Source organism: Vigna angularis, chromosome 10 (genome assembly GCF_016808095.1).
Source record: "Vigna angularis cultivar LongXiaoDou No.4 chromosome 10, ASM1680809v1, whole genome shotgun sequence".
Lineage (NCBI taxonomy): Eukaryota > Viridiplantae > Streptophyta > Magnoliopsida > Fabales > Fabaceae > Vigna > Vigna angularis.
Window position 1 is genome coordinate 22,057,381 of NC_068979.1, and position 15,837 is coordinate 22,073,217.

Below are 15,837 nucleotides of genomic sequence, written 5' to 3' on the forward strand. Positions count from 1 at the left end.
AATATCCTTTAATTATATACTTAGAGAATCTAACTCAATAAATATTGTCATTTTGTTTTTGCTTCTTGATTTTAGAACTCTCCTCTTACAAAAATTTTAATTTATTTTCTATAATAACTATTTTTGTAACAAATTAGGAGTTAATTATATTTTTTCTTGTATTCAAAATGAACATTTTTTCTAAAAAAAAGGCCCATGGGCTGGCCTTGGCCCACAGGGCTTTTGAAGATATTTTGGCCCTGTGGGCTTTTTCTACGAGGAGCTTTTTGGCCCTGTGGATTTTTCTGGCCCTAACCCACGTGGGTTAGGGTCAAACCATGTAAAGAGGGCCAAATTGACAGGTCTAGATTTTACATAACCGCTAAATAGTAATTAAGTTGATGATACTAAAATGACAGCATTGAAGTGAGTTATTAATATTATAGTTAAATAACGTCTTTTATGTTATAAATGTAATTTTTATTATTTAAATTTAAATTTCATTTCTTAAGCTTTTAATTTATGGTTAACTTTTTTTAATTCTTAATTGCGACAATGTATTTTAAAATAATTTGACATTATTAAATTCCATTTAAACAAAAAATTATCTTACAAAAAGTATGTTTAAAATGATATAGAAGTTTTAAACGTTTGATATTTGGTAATTAAGTTATGTATTTTTAAATCTTTGAAACTAAAAAGTCTAAATGTGTATATTTTAGTATATTTTTTTGTCGTAAGCACGTCCTTCCATTAACTGAGACAATTAATTTTAAATTACTTGAATTTTAAATTATTTTATAAAACAACTTTTACATAAAATAACTTTGAAATTAAAACGACAAAATTATCAAACGGATCTTTGTTTTAGTGTCTAACTTTAAAATATTTTTTAGGTCAATTACACATCAAGTTATACGTAAACTAAATGTGACTTTTTAAAGTAGTTTTATTTTTTTTACAAAATTAGCAACCTTTTCTAGTGGATTACAATATACAAATATTGGTACTACACTTCTATTTAAATTAAATTATGCGAAACTATTGAATATAAATTAGCAAACTAAATATGATCAATTTAATTATTTATTTGTTTTGGATATTTGAGAGTTTTTGTAATAAAAGAGATTATTTAAAAGAAATTCAAACAAACACGATACCTATTTTTTCGAATATTCGAGTTGCAAAAGCTTCGAGTATATACGTTCACGAAAAAAAGAAATTTAACATTCAAGAAGATTACACAAGGTTGTGAATTTCAATACTTTTCATTCAGAAGATTAAAAAATTATATATTTTTAATTAATTTAACCGTTAAAATATAAAATGTACGCTATATATCAAATTTTGAAAAAAATTATTTAAAAAATATATTTTATAAAAGTAAACTTTTATTTACATAAATAAAATGTCCCGTAATTTTGAATTAATATAACTGCTTAGACATAATTTATACAAGTTAAACTTTTAATACAACTGCATGCGTAAAAATAAGTTTTTTTCACTAAAAATTATCATATAACGCAATAGTTTATGTGAACTAGACTAATATAATATTAGAAAGCAAATTTTAGATGCGATTGATTGAGAAGTAAAAGGTTATACATTAACCACTAAATTTAGATTTTTATTATATTTTGTTTGATTCAAAATAGCCACGATATTTTAGTGAGTTGTTTATTATATGAGAAAATCATGACGACTTTCCTGAAAATCAAAATCCAAAGGTTAAACAGCGAAGACTTATATAAATATGTAGTGGATTATTATTTATTAGATGATAAATAAATTGATTAGATTATTTTTTTTTATAAAAGAGTAAAACTAAAGCAGAAAGAGCTGTAGTCGTCATAAATAAAAATGTAATAAATTCTAATAAAAATCATATGGATGTTAAAGAAATATTTTCATTTGATTGGATCCTATATTTTATATTTTTATTAGAACGTGGATGAAACGTTATGTATAATTTATAAGGGAATAGAAGGATCGTAGGCGGTTGAGTTTGGAGGAACGATTACGCAAATGAAATGAAAGGAAACTCGAGTGTAGACTTACTTCAGCTATTATTGTAGACTAACTAACTACGTTTATTTATTTCATTTCTCAATTGCAAAAATATATATATTCAAAGAGAAGAAGAAGAAGGTGCGAGCAGAGCGAAGCGAAAATGGCATCGGAGTCGGGTCAAAGTTCTAATCCTTCTTGGTTTACGCCTAAAAGGTCCTTCTTCTCATAAACCTACTTTTGCTTTTCATTGTTTCTGTTTTGCAACTCGAAATTCGAAACAATACATGATTCACTGATTGATATTCTGCAATTCAAAAGTGTTTTGTGCTTGATGTGTAAATGAACTACACAAATTAGTTAATTAGTTTATTAATTAATACATGTGATGTGATGATTGCAGGCTTCTTATGATATTTTGTATCATTAACATGCTAAACTATGTGGATCGAGGAGCTATTGCCAGTAACGGTGTAAATGGAAGTCTTGCAACTTGTACTGACTCCGGTATTTGTACTGGTGGCAGTGGAATTCAGTAAGCTCTGTTTCTGCTAAACTCTATTTTACTACTGATTGTTGTTTTCGTCTTATTGTAGCACGATTTTCCACATTTCAGGGGGGATTTTAACTTGAACAATTTTCAAGATGGTGTTCTGTCATCTGCATTTATGGTTGGACTCCTAATTGCTTCTCCAATATTTGCTTCTCTGGCCAAAAGGTACATGTTATGCAGTAAATAAATTTCAACAAAAACTGCAATGAAACTGCACCGATTGTATATTTCTAAAGTCAATCCAACAGTAAATGGACTGAATAAAAATTAATGCTATTATTGGAATCATTCCACACGTTCTATTATCAATTCTAAAAAGATCCCCATAGCAGAGACACTCACAGTCACTGATTCACTCCAGGGTCATAGCACCTGAGGAGAGATAGTAAGGATTAGAGAAGTTGTTATTGGAGAGAGAAGAGAGAATCTCAAGAGAGAGAATTGTACCACAGATTTTTCCCTCCTAGACAAAGTCACGTAGCCTCCTATTTGATATTCTCCTTCTGCTGCTCCTCCTCCTTGGTTCTCTAGTTTCATAATTGGTTGCCAGCTGTCCCCTTTTAGTAACTAACTCTGAATTTGTCTCCTTGTGCATTATATCTTCCATGTGGCCATCCATTTCAGCATTAGCACTAGTAGCCTCAGCATTATTTTTCTTCCTAACAGTACATTGCTTCTTGTTGCATGAGCTTTTGCCTGCTTCTCATGTTATTTATGCTCATGGATTAACTATGACATCAAGCTCATCACGTCACCATGATTAGTTGTTGTAACTTTATATGGTGTGGATGTAGTAGTAATAGTTGTAGGTATTGCATTCGTATTAGCATGAACTGAGGGCTAGCTTATAAATTCAACAGCAAAAATAAAATATCAGAATATCCTTCTAATCTTGGGGTTATTTTTGTGACTCGATATTCACAGATCTCTTGCTGCTTATCTACACACTTGTGTAGCTTGTCTTCTCATTTCTTGCTCTTTTGAAATTCATGACTGAACACAAGCCTGTCTTGTCAACTAAATGGTTCAAATATTCCTACAAATGTACAGTCCAATAGAAATTTCACTTCTCACTTCCAGTTTGGTTAAAGCAAATCATAGATGCAGGAGAGTTCTACGGTCATCTCTATTTATTAAAGTGAATTGACACTGTTTTGGTAATCTTGTTGGAGATCCCACATTGGTTACAAATTAAGCCAAATTATAATATATAAATGAGGTATAATCTTACTTTACAAGCAAGTTTTGTAAAATTGAATTAAGTATAAACCCATTTACGAAGATAGTATAAGAACCATTTAGTGCCTATCATAGTCCAGTTCTTTGAGACTATTACAAATAAGGTGGGATTATAATATGTAAGTCAGATGCAATCCTGACCTTGCCCACCTATCAATTGAATTATATAAATTAAAGTGGAATGAAGTGATGCCAGATTTCAGCATGTTTGCCTTGCTTGGATGCATGGCATTTTGTTAAGAAGTTATGTTAAAAATGCATAAACAATGGGAAACTGATAATTTGAGTCATGCACTTCAAAAAGGCTTAGGCAGCTCAAAGTAGGATTAAATATTTACAACCTCCATGTTTCCCCTTTCATTGAATGTTGATTAATGCATTTTCATGTTTGCAGTCACAATCCATTTCGGCTTATTGGTGTTGGATTGTCTGTTTGGACATTTGCGATAGCTGGATGTGGTAGTTCGTTTGATTTTTGGTCTATTGCAATATGCCGAATGTAAGGGAATGTTTCAGTGCTTTCAACATTATAAAGCCTCGAGCCCTTAATAATTCACCAATTTCTCATGTCATATTTTGATTTGAGACTCACAGCAGTTTTTTTGCAGGCTAGTTGGGGTAGGTGAAGCTTCCTTCATAAGTCTTGCAGCACCATTCATAGATGACCATGCCCCTGCTGCACAGGTTTGACCTATTTCTTTATTCCCCCTTCAGTTCCTTCATAATTAAACTTTTCCTTCATGAATACAGTTTTGCAGATTAAGTGTTTTTATTGATGACAGAAAACAGCATGGCTTGCTACGTTTTATATGTGCATACCAGCTGGGACTGCTCTGGGCTATGTTTATGGTGGATTTGTAAGACTACATACTTCCATTGTCTAGCTGTGTTAAGATGACTTGTTTCTTTTGTTTGATGGTGTCAACTTGTGGCTTTTGATTGTGCCTGTGTATTGTGATGTATCATTTTCTTGGACTGCTATATATAGGCCTAATAATTGTTGGAATTTTTATCTATTTTGGTCGAGTTTGGCTTTTATTTATATATGTATAGGGGCATAAAAGATGAACACATTAAATAAAAACATTACTGTGAGATCAGAGGATAAGAGATTTCGTGATAAAAGAAAATTCAACAAAAGAGATAAAAGGAATTAAGCTAAGTTTCCCAGCCTTCTCACTAAACATACCCTTAAGGGAAGCCCCTCCCAGAAGGCCATAAGCTTTGTCAACTAGAAGCCAAACACCTAATTCTATCTCAAAGAAGCTGTTCACTCGTTGGACTCTTCTTTAAGATAAAAGAATTGTGTTCCAATCACATGTACCAAAGAGTGGCATAAACAGCACATTGCCACGTTAGCATCCCACACATTCTAATTTTAGTCACACTAAACAATGCATAACTTAATGTGAAAGGGCACAAGATTCTCAAGGAAACTGCATTCTGTTTGCTTTCCAAGGCAACGTTCTTTGAAATCAACTTGCTAAGACCCAAACTGCCTTCTTTCTTAGGATGACTGCATATCCACAAGTTCACCAAGTTGTCATGTTTCATATCGGCTGTACCTAACCCCAGAAAAAATTCATGACCTGGGCTGCAAAACAAAGATAGGTAGTACAGAGGAATCCTGCACAGATAAACTTGAATGGGAATAATCCATTGCCTGGAGAAAATTAAGCACCTTTTCAGATCTCAAGGTGCGAGATTTTCTTCATATTGGGTGGATTACCTGCTGAGTAAACACTCAAATATTAAGAGGCCGCTTCAAGGTCCGACAATCTGTAGTGATGCTAATGTGGAATTACTTTGATAGTTTACATAAACACCAGCCAAAATACTGATTGACATCAATCAGACCTTGAAGAAATTTCAAAATGATTGAAAGTGAAAGGATTCAGAAAGTTTCTTCATTCTTTCGTGAAAACAAAATGGTATCGTTAGTTGCATTCTTTTCAAGGCAAGAGAGAAAGATAGTTTGATCCTTGCAAACGATAGTTGAATGTGAAGGATTAAGTATATTTGATGGACTTCTTGTGGAGAACTAATAATGTATATCAGCCATATTCTCAAACTAAATAGCCATATTTTCTGGAAAAGCATTTTTTTGTCTTGTTATACCCTTATCTAAGGTATTGCAAGCTTAAAACTTGTGCTAATCTTTTATATTTATTATATTAATTGGCTTTTGGTCGATTTTACCATATCTTAAGCATTGTTCAGTGATAATTTAAAATAAATCAGCTTCAAGTTTTCAAATAACGTGTAGGTTGGAAGTCAATTTAACTGGCGTGTAGCATTCTGGGTTTTGGCAATTTTGATGCTTCCTTTTCCCATTTTGGGTTTTGTAACGAAGCCTTTGCAATTGGAAGGTGACCATTTTCTTCTCTTTGATGTGTTTCAGAACATCCTTAATTTTTTTAATCCCTGTCGCAGTAATATAGTATTTAACTTTTAATGTAGGTTTTGCACCCTTGGAATCCAAACACACACCAACGTCTATTGAAACAAATGATTCAGAAACTGGAGGTATTCCTGATTCTTTTATCTATTACTTTGTAATTTATTATCTATATTTCCTTGTAATCTTTTTGAAATTTATGGGATATTATCTTCCAATATTGTTTTCATAATAGCAGCTATGGAGAAAATTTGAAGACTGGACAAATTTCATAAAGAAAAAAAAGTTTGAAAAAACATTAATGCTAATGAATATAAGAGAATGGGATGTCTTTACTTCATATAGAAGTAAATAAGCATCTTATGTTTTTTTCTAGTATGTCTCTAAGTTATGTTAGTGGTTATAAAAAAATTGAACACACTTTAAGTCACTATTTTGCAATATGTCCAAATCAGTTAAAAGCTGTGCTGTGATGAATTATTTATTTTAGAAGAGGGGGGATTGCAATAGTACAACAACAAAACCTTATTACACCAATGCAGGTTGAGTACAACAACAGAACCTTATTACACCAATGCAGGTTGAGTACTTGGAATGTATAGCTTAGATATTCTATATGTAATCATCTTTTCTAATAATTTCATATTGTTCTTAAATATTGGGACCAAAGTGCTCCTCCACACATTTGACATTTTCTGAGATATCAAAATTCTGTTAAATAGCTTAGTGAGCCAAGCAATATCTTGTTCGCCTACACACTTCCAAACTTCAGCAGGATTACCATTATCTATTCTTTTAAGGTTTTCCTCTACCTCTCCAACGTGTATTCTACTTTACTAAGCCGATTTTTTTCCTTCCTTTTGGATTTCTAGTTCTTCCATGCTACACATACCAACTTGATGAGAAGTGTTAGATATATTAGATCATTAGATATTTTATATAGATATCTTATATTTATCTTTTATCTTTAGTTAGTTTGTTATTATTTCTTATTTGTATTTTGGGCTTAGTCCATTTTTCTTTTACTATAAATATAGTATCCTAAATGTATATTCAACACAAAGGAGATTAATCCTATATTCAACACAAAGGAGATTAATCTTATATTCAACACAAAGGAGATTAATTCCATACATATAGTTTTTATTATATTCAACAAGAATCATCTTATGAAATTTTAAACTTAATTATCTATTTTTAATTCAATTTTTCATTTCAAGGAAGAAGCTATGTGTATCATTCATATTAGGATAACTGTTAGTCATATTTGTAGTATTTATAACTTTTTCTGACTGTGCACTTCCCTTCATATCTGTGTTCCATTTATATAGAATATTTTCATTTTTGGTGTAGTAAATAATTCCTGTGCTCAATGTTCGAGGTTTCTGTTATAGGTGATGACATGCTTGCTGAAGATCAAGCCTTGCTAAGAGGATCCAAGTAAGCGGCACTATCTCTTTTCGATTTTCTGAATTTTGAATACCTTCTCTCTTTGGTATTTGTTGTTTAGGTTGTCTTTGTTTTCCTATTTCAAATGCCAAGCTGAGAAAAATTTAGAAGTTAGCCTTAGAACTCAACTCAACTCAACTCCACTACATCATCTTGTAAGGTGAAGAGTCTCCAAACTTTATAAGTTCCATTTGAAACATACATTTAGTCGATGTGAGACCAGATCATCATCCTTGAGGTTGCACTTAAGGCAACCCTCAATGAGGTTAACTTTGGTGAACTGGGGGTGACTCAAATTAAGGTAACTTTCCAACAAAAATATGAAGTCTAAGCATTAAATTTGTCTTGTGTACATTAAAGAGAGCAAGAAAAATGAAGTTCGAGACAAAATTCAACTACCATTTACGATGGATTGTCTGAGCGGTTGGAGGAGCAGACAGTGTCACTTGAAGCAATCATCCAACTTCTTGGTCTATTTAATCTGCTGGCAATGGTCAATACTCTAAATGGGAGTGCTTTCAGTTCATGCAGAGCAGTTTTGGTGCTATAACAGATTGACAGCTGCCTGGAATCAGGGTGGTAGATTGACAAAGATAGAATACAAACAGATAGAAAAGCAGAGACAAAAACATACTAACCCGTGGACCATACATAATGGAATATGGGAAATGTCATTCCTGTACTTGGTGTCTTGTTTCCTTTTTCTAAAATCACAATGCTTTGTTCATAATATAATTAAAGAGAGAAGAAAATCATCATTAAATATTATTACACTCCTGCTCCTACTTTTAAGGAAGTTTTCTTTTAAACTTTATACACACATACATATATTATGGTGAAAAGGCAGTTTTCCACTCACATAATAGATATTACGGTTCCCCAACTAAAGTTCTTGTACATTTTCCCTTATGATTATGGTCAGAATAGATTGCTAAAGTTGTTGCTTCACCTGATATCTGATATTTGAGTAAAGCATTACTTTTCTTCCTTATGATTGTCAGGTCAACATCCAAATTGTGGGATCAATTCACCATCTTTTCAAAAGATATACAGGAGCTCTTGCATGACCAAGTGTATGTTGTAAATGTTCTAGGTACTTCTTTTCCCTACCTGCAGACAAATACTTTTCTTTCACTTGTTTCCTGACTATGGCTGTTGTTTAAGAAAACTGGAACATTTTTATAATAGTTCAATGTAATGCACAATAAATATAATGAATTTCTGTTTTCAGAATATGATATTTGTATTTTTAATTTTGAACTATGGTATTTGCTTTTTTACATGAGAATTTAAATATTGCCAGGGTACATATCGTACAATTTTGTTATTGGAGCTTATTCATATTGGGGCCCAAAGGCAGGATACAACATTTATCATATGGTATTGTCATATATTACCCAATAAATTTATGACTTCTGCATATTAAATGTTAGAAAAAAAATATTACCAAAGGCATATTTTGAAGATTTTATTGAAAAGTTGGTTTTTGAAACAGCCTTGTGCTGTTGATTGATGAACCTCACTTATTGGGACAAAACTTGGTTGTTGTTGTTGCTATATTATAGAAACTGGATCAAAGATTGAAAGAAGAGGAAGTTTACAAAGATAAAAGAGACATCACCGTATATTTCTTTCAAAGGAAAGTCTTAAAGAAAACAATAACTCTGGTTCTTCAAGGGTCCTGTGTCCTCCCACATATATTTCTATTTCCCCCCTTATTCTCTAGACCCCAAAAGTATTTATACAAACCTATCTCATTCATTAACTAGCTCTATTGTCATGGTAACTGACTCCCAATTACTTGTAATTACATCAAATAGCTCTATTCCCATTTTCAGCATTTCTTCTCCCATAGAGCTTTGTAATAGGAGGTCGTATTCTATCACTGTACTTATAATTTGGGGTTGATTTTAACTCCACCCTACGAAAATAACTTGTAGAATAAGTTATATTTCACTTACATACAATATTTAGTTGTAAAATTAGCAATGTAGGATCTTCAATATTCCATCATATTGAGGATTGAACGTCTACAATGTAAAGTTTGCAAGATTGGACATTTGTGAGTGGTTCGATAATGACTTGATAGGGGTGACCTATTAAACTTAACAACAATCACTATGATACCTTTTTAACTTGGTTGTATCACTACACTAGTCAATGTGGAATCCCTAAACCCTTTCATGCCGATGATTGGACCTTTGAGGTGGTCCAATAAGATAGTGAGTAGTCCCTAGCTGATTTAGGATCTCCATCATTTATTGTTGGAAAGCAACCTTAAGGGTGGTCACTTTTAGCTCTTCTTAATTGCAACCTCAAGGGTGGTGGTTCACATTGACTAGAGATATGGTTTATGAGAGCTATAGTAAAGCTTGGTTAATTCTCATCTTATAATCCGATTTTGTGGGATTGCGTTAGACCCTAAACTCAAATTCTAAGATGCCGCAAGAGTCTATCCTACATGCATTGTTGGGTCATTTGCATTTGTCACATCACATTCCATGCCAAAAGCCTTGAGTGTGAGGGACAATATTGGAAAATTGCTTTAAGTGTGATCATCTATGGCCTGTCTTAATTACTTTGTCAAAGGTTGTGGTTTAGTCTCTCATTGACTAGAGATATGACAAAGAGAAATTGTAAAGTTTGGACAAACCTCACTTTACAATCTGGTTTTGAGTTAGGTCCTAAATCCAAATTCTAAGACTTATAATTTAAACATTATTTGTGTTACATATAGCACTGGGGTCCTTTGTGGAAATTTGCTTCTTTGACAGTGCTTTTTTTTGATAGAGTAATGCTGACTTGTTGTTTGGAGGCATGACAATTGTTTGTGGGATTTTGGGGACATTAGCTGGAGGCTTGTTTCTTGACAGGATATCTTCAACAATCTCTAATTCTTTCAAGGTATACTCAGTTGATTTACATTTATTTATAGTGTGAAATGAGTCAAATGACTCATAATTCCATTTGTTCTACACTTTTGACTGGAAAACGTATCTTTAAGGTGTTGGATTTCTGGGATTTGGATGAAAGCTTGACCTAGATGCTAGATGTTGGGTTTCATCAGTAATAATAGTATAAATAGTCTAGAATTTGAAGGTTATTTGTTATTCAGCCACTGGCTAGATTGTATGTAGAGAAAACAGAATAAATGATTGTCCGAATTTCATATAACTGTTATAGTATTTTCTTTTACAGTGTACATGAGTCTTCGGAACCCATTTTGTACCGATATGAATATTAAAATTGGATCAGAGATCATAACAAAATTGTTTTCTTGTTTTCTGTATGGACAAGTTCAAGATTTCTATATCTTTCATGAGAAATTTTATTTTATATTATTGATCTATTCTCAAATCTATAATGATTCAATTCTATTTTATATAGAAGTGGTTAAGAATTTTACAGTTACACGTTCTGGTCTTCTTTTCCTTTGTCTTGAATTTGACTCTGTTTTGTCTTTGTAAGGGTGTGTCTACACAATGAATTTTTTTTTTTTTTGTGTTATTTCATTTCTTCTTTGGGTTCCCTGTGTTGCCATTGCAGCTTCTTTCTGGAGCAACATTTCTCGGAGCAATCTTCTGCTTCATTGCTTTTCTTTTCAAGAGCTTGTCTGGTTTCATAGTCTTCTTCTCTATGGGTGAACTACTGATTTTTGTCACTCAGGTAATTTTATGAATCACTCAGAAGATTAAATTTTCCTCTCTTAAAAGTAGGAATGGCAATTGGATCGATTTATCCACTAACCATCCAAATTTAATGGCTTGAATCACCATTTGTTAATATATCGATGTTGAACCATCCAACATATTTTGGCAATCTATTAGATCAAGTAGTCCAAAATCAGTGGTTTGAAGTATTTAAGGGACTAGTTTTGGACTTAAATAATGTTTGGGTGTTAGAATGTTTAAATAAAGAACTTTTTTTATAGAAATGTTTTTCTTTTAAAAAAGTATAACACTTTAAATGGATGGATTGTATATCTATTCATGAAAAGTAGTTAATGGGATTGGTTTGATGGTTTGTTTAATTAAATAACTTATGGATGGACTGATTTATAGTGTTTGGTTTGTAAATGTTTAGTTTCCATTTTCTGTTGAAATTATGGGAGCTAAACATTTTCAAACTGAACATTCTAACAGATTCAATATGACATTTCCAGATTTCCTTCATTGATAAAATGTTTTTGGCGAGAAATCTGATCATTTAAAATAGTCTCAATTTGTTTTCTTTAATTGTATTCTTATTTTATTAATGTAGTCTCAATTTTTGGCGTCATTGGTTTAATATTTGGTTGGTTATGATACTATATTTGTAGGCTCCTGTAAATTATGTCTCTCTCCGATGTGTAAAACCTAGTTTGAGACCACTGTCTATGGCTGTATCTACAGTTTCAATCCATATCTTTGGTGATGTGCCTTCCTCACCACTCGTTGGAGTCCTGCAGGTAACACCTAAGATTTTCGTGATGTTTTATACCTGTGCTTTGGTATACTCTTATAACTGGATATTGCTATAAATTGAATTAGATGATTATTTGCTCCATGAAAGTAGTGTGCTAGTGAAGTTCATCTTATCCTCTATGGTCTTTTTCAGTAAGCTGTCTATGATCTGTTGTAAAAGTAAGTTTGTATTATCAATCAACTTAGATTCTGGGAGAAAATATTTTAGACTGGCTGAAAATGCTCCAGTGAAATGAGCGCTCTGCAGAATAATACTTATACAAAAGCTGATTATATAGATAATGATTACTGAAGACAATTCACAGGACAAAAATAATGGGCTAACGTTTTTAATCCTATTTCCTGTACAGGCTTCTGGGAGAAAATATTTTAGACTGGCCGAAAATGCTCCTGTGAAACGTGCACTCTGCAGAATAATACTTATACACGAGCTGATTATAAAGATAATGATTACTGAAGACAATTCACAAGATAAAAATAATGGGCTAAAGTTTTTAATCCTATTTCTTATGTTACAATGCATCTAGCCTTCTTTGTTAGTGGGATAATCATTCGAGTATGTAGTTCTCAGAAAATCACAAGAATGTTGTATGTTCACTTGATTTTATTTATTACGTGACACTTTTTTCTAACTGTCTTAGTGGTGAGTACACCCTCCCCAGTCCTCACATGAGAAGAATTTCGTTGGGTTACCCTTTGTTCTATCTAGCTGCCCCTTTCTCAACTTGATCTCCTTGTTGATGTGAAGGGGCTTCTATTTTCATCTGTTAGAAGACGACTAGTATGCCACTTCATTGTCTATTACAAAAATGTAGTGAGAACACATTTCTGTTTTACTCTATTGTCCAGATAGGCTGACTTTATATTCTTGGCATATTTAGCCTTTTTCATGCATATAATTTAGTTTAAAGCATTGTTTTGACTCTAAGCAAATTGGTTTTCCTGGGCAGGATCATATTAACGACTGGAGGAAGACATCACTTTGTTTAACATCCATTTTCTTTCTTGCTGCTGTTATATGGTTCATAGGTAAATGGCATGCTGCTATGGTTGCAATTTGCTATTCTTAATACTTTCTGGTATCCATTTACGTTAGAATAGTTTTGGATTGATTTCTTCAAAATACATAAAGGACACGTAGATGTTGTGCATGTGTATTTGTCTGTTTATCTTTCTCATTGAAAATAAAATGATAAAATCAAGTAGGAAGATGCAGAAAATTCTCAACCACAACCTCTAGTCCTCTACATTCTCAAGGACCAGTAGAGTTAATCATTCCTTTTCTTTTAGCATTTGGAGAACTATAAATCATAAATGAAAATAAATGCCAAATTTAGGTATTTATTTTATGCTGCAATTAACCTGAAGTGTTAATTTTAATCAGCATGTTGCAGTAAAGATTCATGGTGATGGAAATTATCTTAGTGAGTGATTATTCTGGTTGACACACTTCGTGGATATATAAATTTATGTTTGAGTGATGATGCCTAAGAATTGTTAGTTGACCACCAACGCGCCAATTATTTAACAATAACATCAGGAAAATTGATTTGAATAGCTTGAAGAAAAGTAAAGTTATGCTGTTGAAAGTAGCATATGGCTGAACTATAGTTAATTAATCAGTCCTATTAAATATTGCAGGAATCTTTATGAAAAGTGTTGACGTATATGACAAAGATGATGAGGAACGATCTGCCACATCTAGAAGAGGGAAACAGACACCATTGATTGAAGGGAACAGAGATGCATCGAGTGAAATCTAATTTCCCTTTCAGTAGTACTAATACTGTGCTTCAAGTGTATATTAACTTCAATTATGAAAAGGGTAAAAGTCGGGTAGTATCTTTACTACAACGAATCATGTGGTAAAGGGTGGACGATGGTTTTGATAATGTCATGTTATCAGTACAAAAGGATATTGAACTTTACTTTATGTTTGAAAAGAGTCTGTTTATTCTTTCACGGGTCAATATGTTGCTCCTTGTAAATTTGTAATTATCCAGTCTTGCCATGAAAAATAAACCAACGGATATTTTGTTCTAGGAGTGTTAACTAAAGCAGGTTTGGTTTCGTGGCTTTTATGCTGTTCCTCTAAAATTGTAGAAAGGTGAGTTATCAGTATCAAAGTTTACGAACATATCTTTTTTTTTCTATTTCTTGGGTACCGAGGGACAATTTTTAAAGACGTATGAAATTTAATACTGGAAACAATAGCAAAAGATTGGAACAAATTTGATAGAAAATGAAATTTAAATTGGAGGTTGTGTTAATTTTGTACGATGGATTGGGTTTAGTTTATGTCTCATTGATGTTGTGTTACTTTCCTAAATCTTTCTCATTATTTTTCAAAAGACTCAACACAATCGGTCCGCTACAAAATCAAATAAAAATAAATTAGGCCATAAACTATTACGTTGCTAGAAACAAATGTCAAATTTAGCAAGAAGAAAAGAAAAACGTATCTAAAGATTACGTGAGAGAAAATGTAATAGTAGAATAAAAACTAAAGCAGCTTCGCACAAAAGATGACACCAAATTTAAAATTGACAAAAACTAATTAAAACAAGTGAAAAAGTTTTTTATTTTTTGAAAGATGTCAACATATCACAAGAAAATATTCATAATGGATTTAACGAACGTTTCCAATCTTTATATCTCGTACACACTCAAGATTAGAAGTTATGTATTATTCTAGTCGTACAGAGACTAACTCACTACTCGAAGATGGATATCGTGTTTAAAGGTCAATTCAAATACGCAAGATATCAACTTTAGATCTTGAATATACAATAAAATCTTTAGTTCTAGGAATATTAGACCTAAGTCTTATAGAAAGTTTTGATTTAATTAACCGATCTTATAATCTAGAATATATTTTAGTGAAAGATAAAAATGTTTATATTTTATTATCTTTTTATCGTGATATATGATATAACTAAGGTTTAGGGACTAAGGTTCTCTAGCTTGAAATATTGTTAACTTTGAATCAGATTATTCACTCTATATTTATACTCCGATTTAGGACACTCGGCTTCTTATCGAAACAACCAAAAACACATTACTTATTTGTAGGTTAAGCTTATATTTAATTGATGTTGTGTCTTCTCAATTACTTTTTTTAAAAAAAAAACTATATAAAATTACAATTTTAATAAATAACTTAGAAATAAAAACATATTTAACCCACTATAAAAATATATTATAGATTAAAAAATATAAATAAAAAGAAAATATATGATAAATTTATATATATCATTATTTTTTTCTATTTTGGACATGATGGAACATTATATTTATAAACTAATTCTTTAATAAATGTTTGATTTAATAAAGGTATCGTTTTCTTTTATGAACAATTAAATTCCTTGATTTAACTCAATTAATATTGGTTTTTTAATTAACTTTAATGGAAGTTATTTGAATTTTACATTAGTATATACGTATACATTTTAATAACCAAAAGAAAACACCAGTTAAAGAGTTTAGTAACAAAAGTCTTTTGTGATATTAACAATATTAATATCATTAAATAAAAGTCTTCCGTTTTTAATATTTTCAAACTTTTTAAAAGCACTTATTTACTTTTCTTTAAAATATGATGTTTGGCATATATGGTTATTTTTAATTTAATTTTAAAATAGAATCGAGAAAATATGAAACAAAATAAATATTATGAAATTTTAATTTCTTATGCGGAGATATCTTACCAAAATTAGACTTTGACTTCTTTTTTTCATTTTTACTACTGA

General features: G+C 31.5%; 1 protein-coding gene across 5 annotated transcripts; it reads left to right on the plus strand.

Annotated features, from left to right (window-relative positions):
* The first annotated feature begins 1,961 nt into the window (after positions 1–1,961).
* On the plus strand, positions 1,962–14,130 carry LOC108338379 (probable sphingolipid transporter spinster homolog 2). Of its 5 annotated transcripts, none has more exons than XM_052869237.1 (16): positions 1,963–2,202; positions 2,390–2,521; positions 2,603–2,704; positions 4,173–4,277; positions 4,387–4,462; positions 4,561–4,635; positions 6,045–6,147; positions 6,239–6,304; positions 7,571–7,616; positions 8,627–8,718; positions 8,929–9,005; positions 10,416–10,529; positions 11,172–11,291; positions 12,017–12,072; positions 13,039–13,117; positions 13,730–13,788. In XM_052869237.1, exons 1-15 carry the CDS (start codon positions 2,150–2,152, stop codon positions 13,076–13,078), a joined length of 1,257 nt encoding a protein of 418 aa, XP_052725197.1. In that variant the 5' UTR covers positions 1,963–2,149; the 3' UTR covers positions 13,079–13,117; positions 13,730–13,788. The 5 variants fall into 5 exon arrangements, with proteins under 5 accessions (XP_052725196.1, XP_052725197.1, XP_017430710.1 ...); XM_017575221.2 differs by lacking the exon at positions 13,730–13,788 and adding an exon at positions 12,439–12,644 and having other exon boundaries at positions 11,944–12,072; positions 13,039–13,056; XM_017575220.2 differs by having other exon boundaries at positions 1,966–2,202; positions 11,944–12,072; positions 13,730–14,130.
* Positions 14,131–15,837: the final 1,707 nt, after the last annotated feature.

Bases quoted from the DNA above. Each gene is read 5' to 3' on its own strand.
- LOC108338379 (XM_017575220.2), top strand. From the start codon at position 2,150: ATGGCATCGGAGTCGGGTCAAAGTTCTAATCCTTCTTGGTTTACGCCT. The intron at 6,305-7,570 runs GTATTCCTGATT...TTTCTGTTATAG, and splicing joins AAATGATTCAGAAACTGGAG to GTGATGACATGCTTGCTGAA. The intron at 10,530-11,171 runs GTATACTCAGTT...TTGCCATTGCAG, and splicing joins CAATCTCTAATTCTTTCAAG to CTTCTTTCTGGAGCAACATT.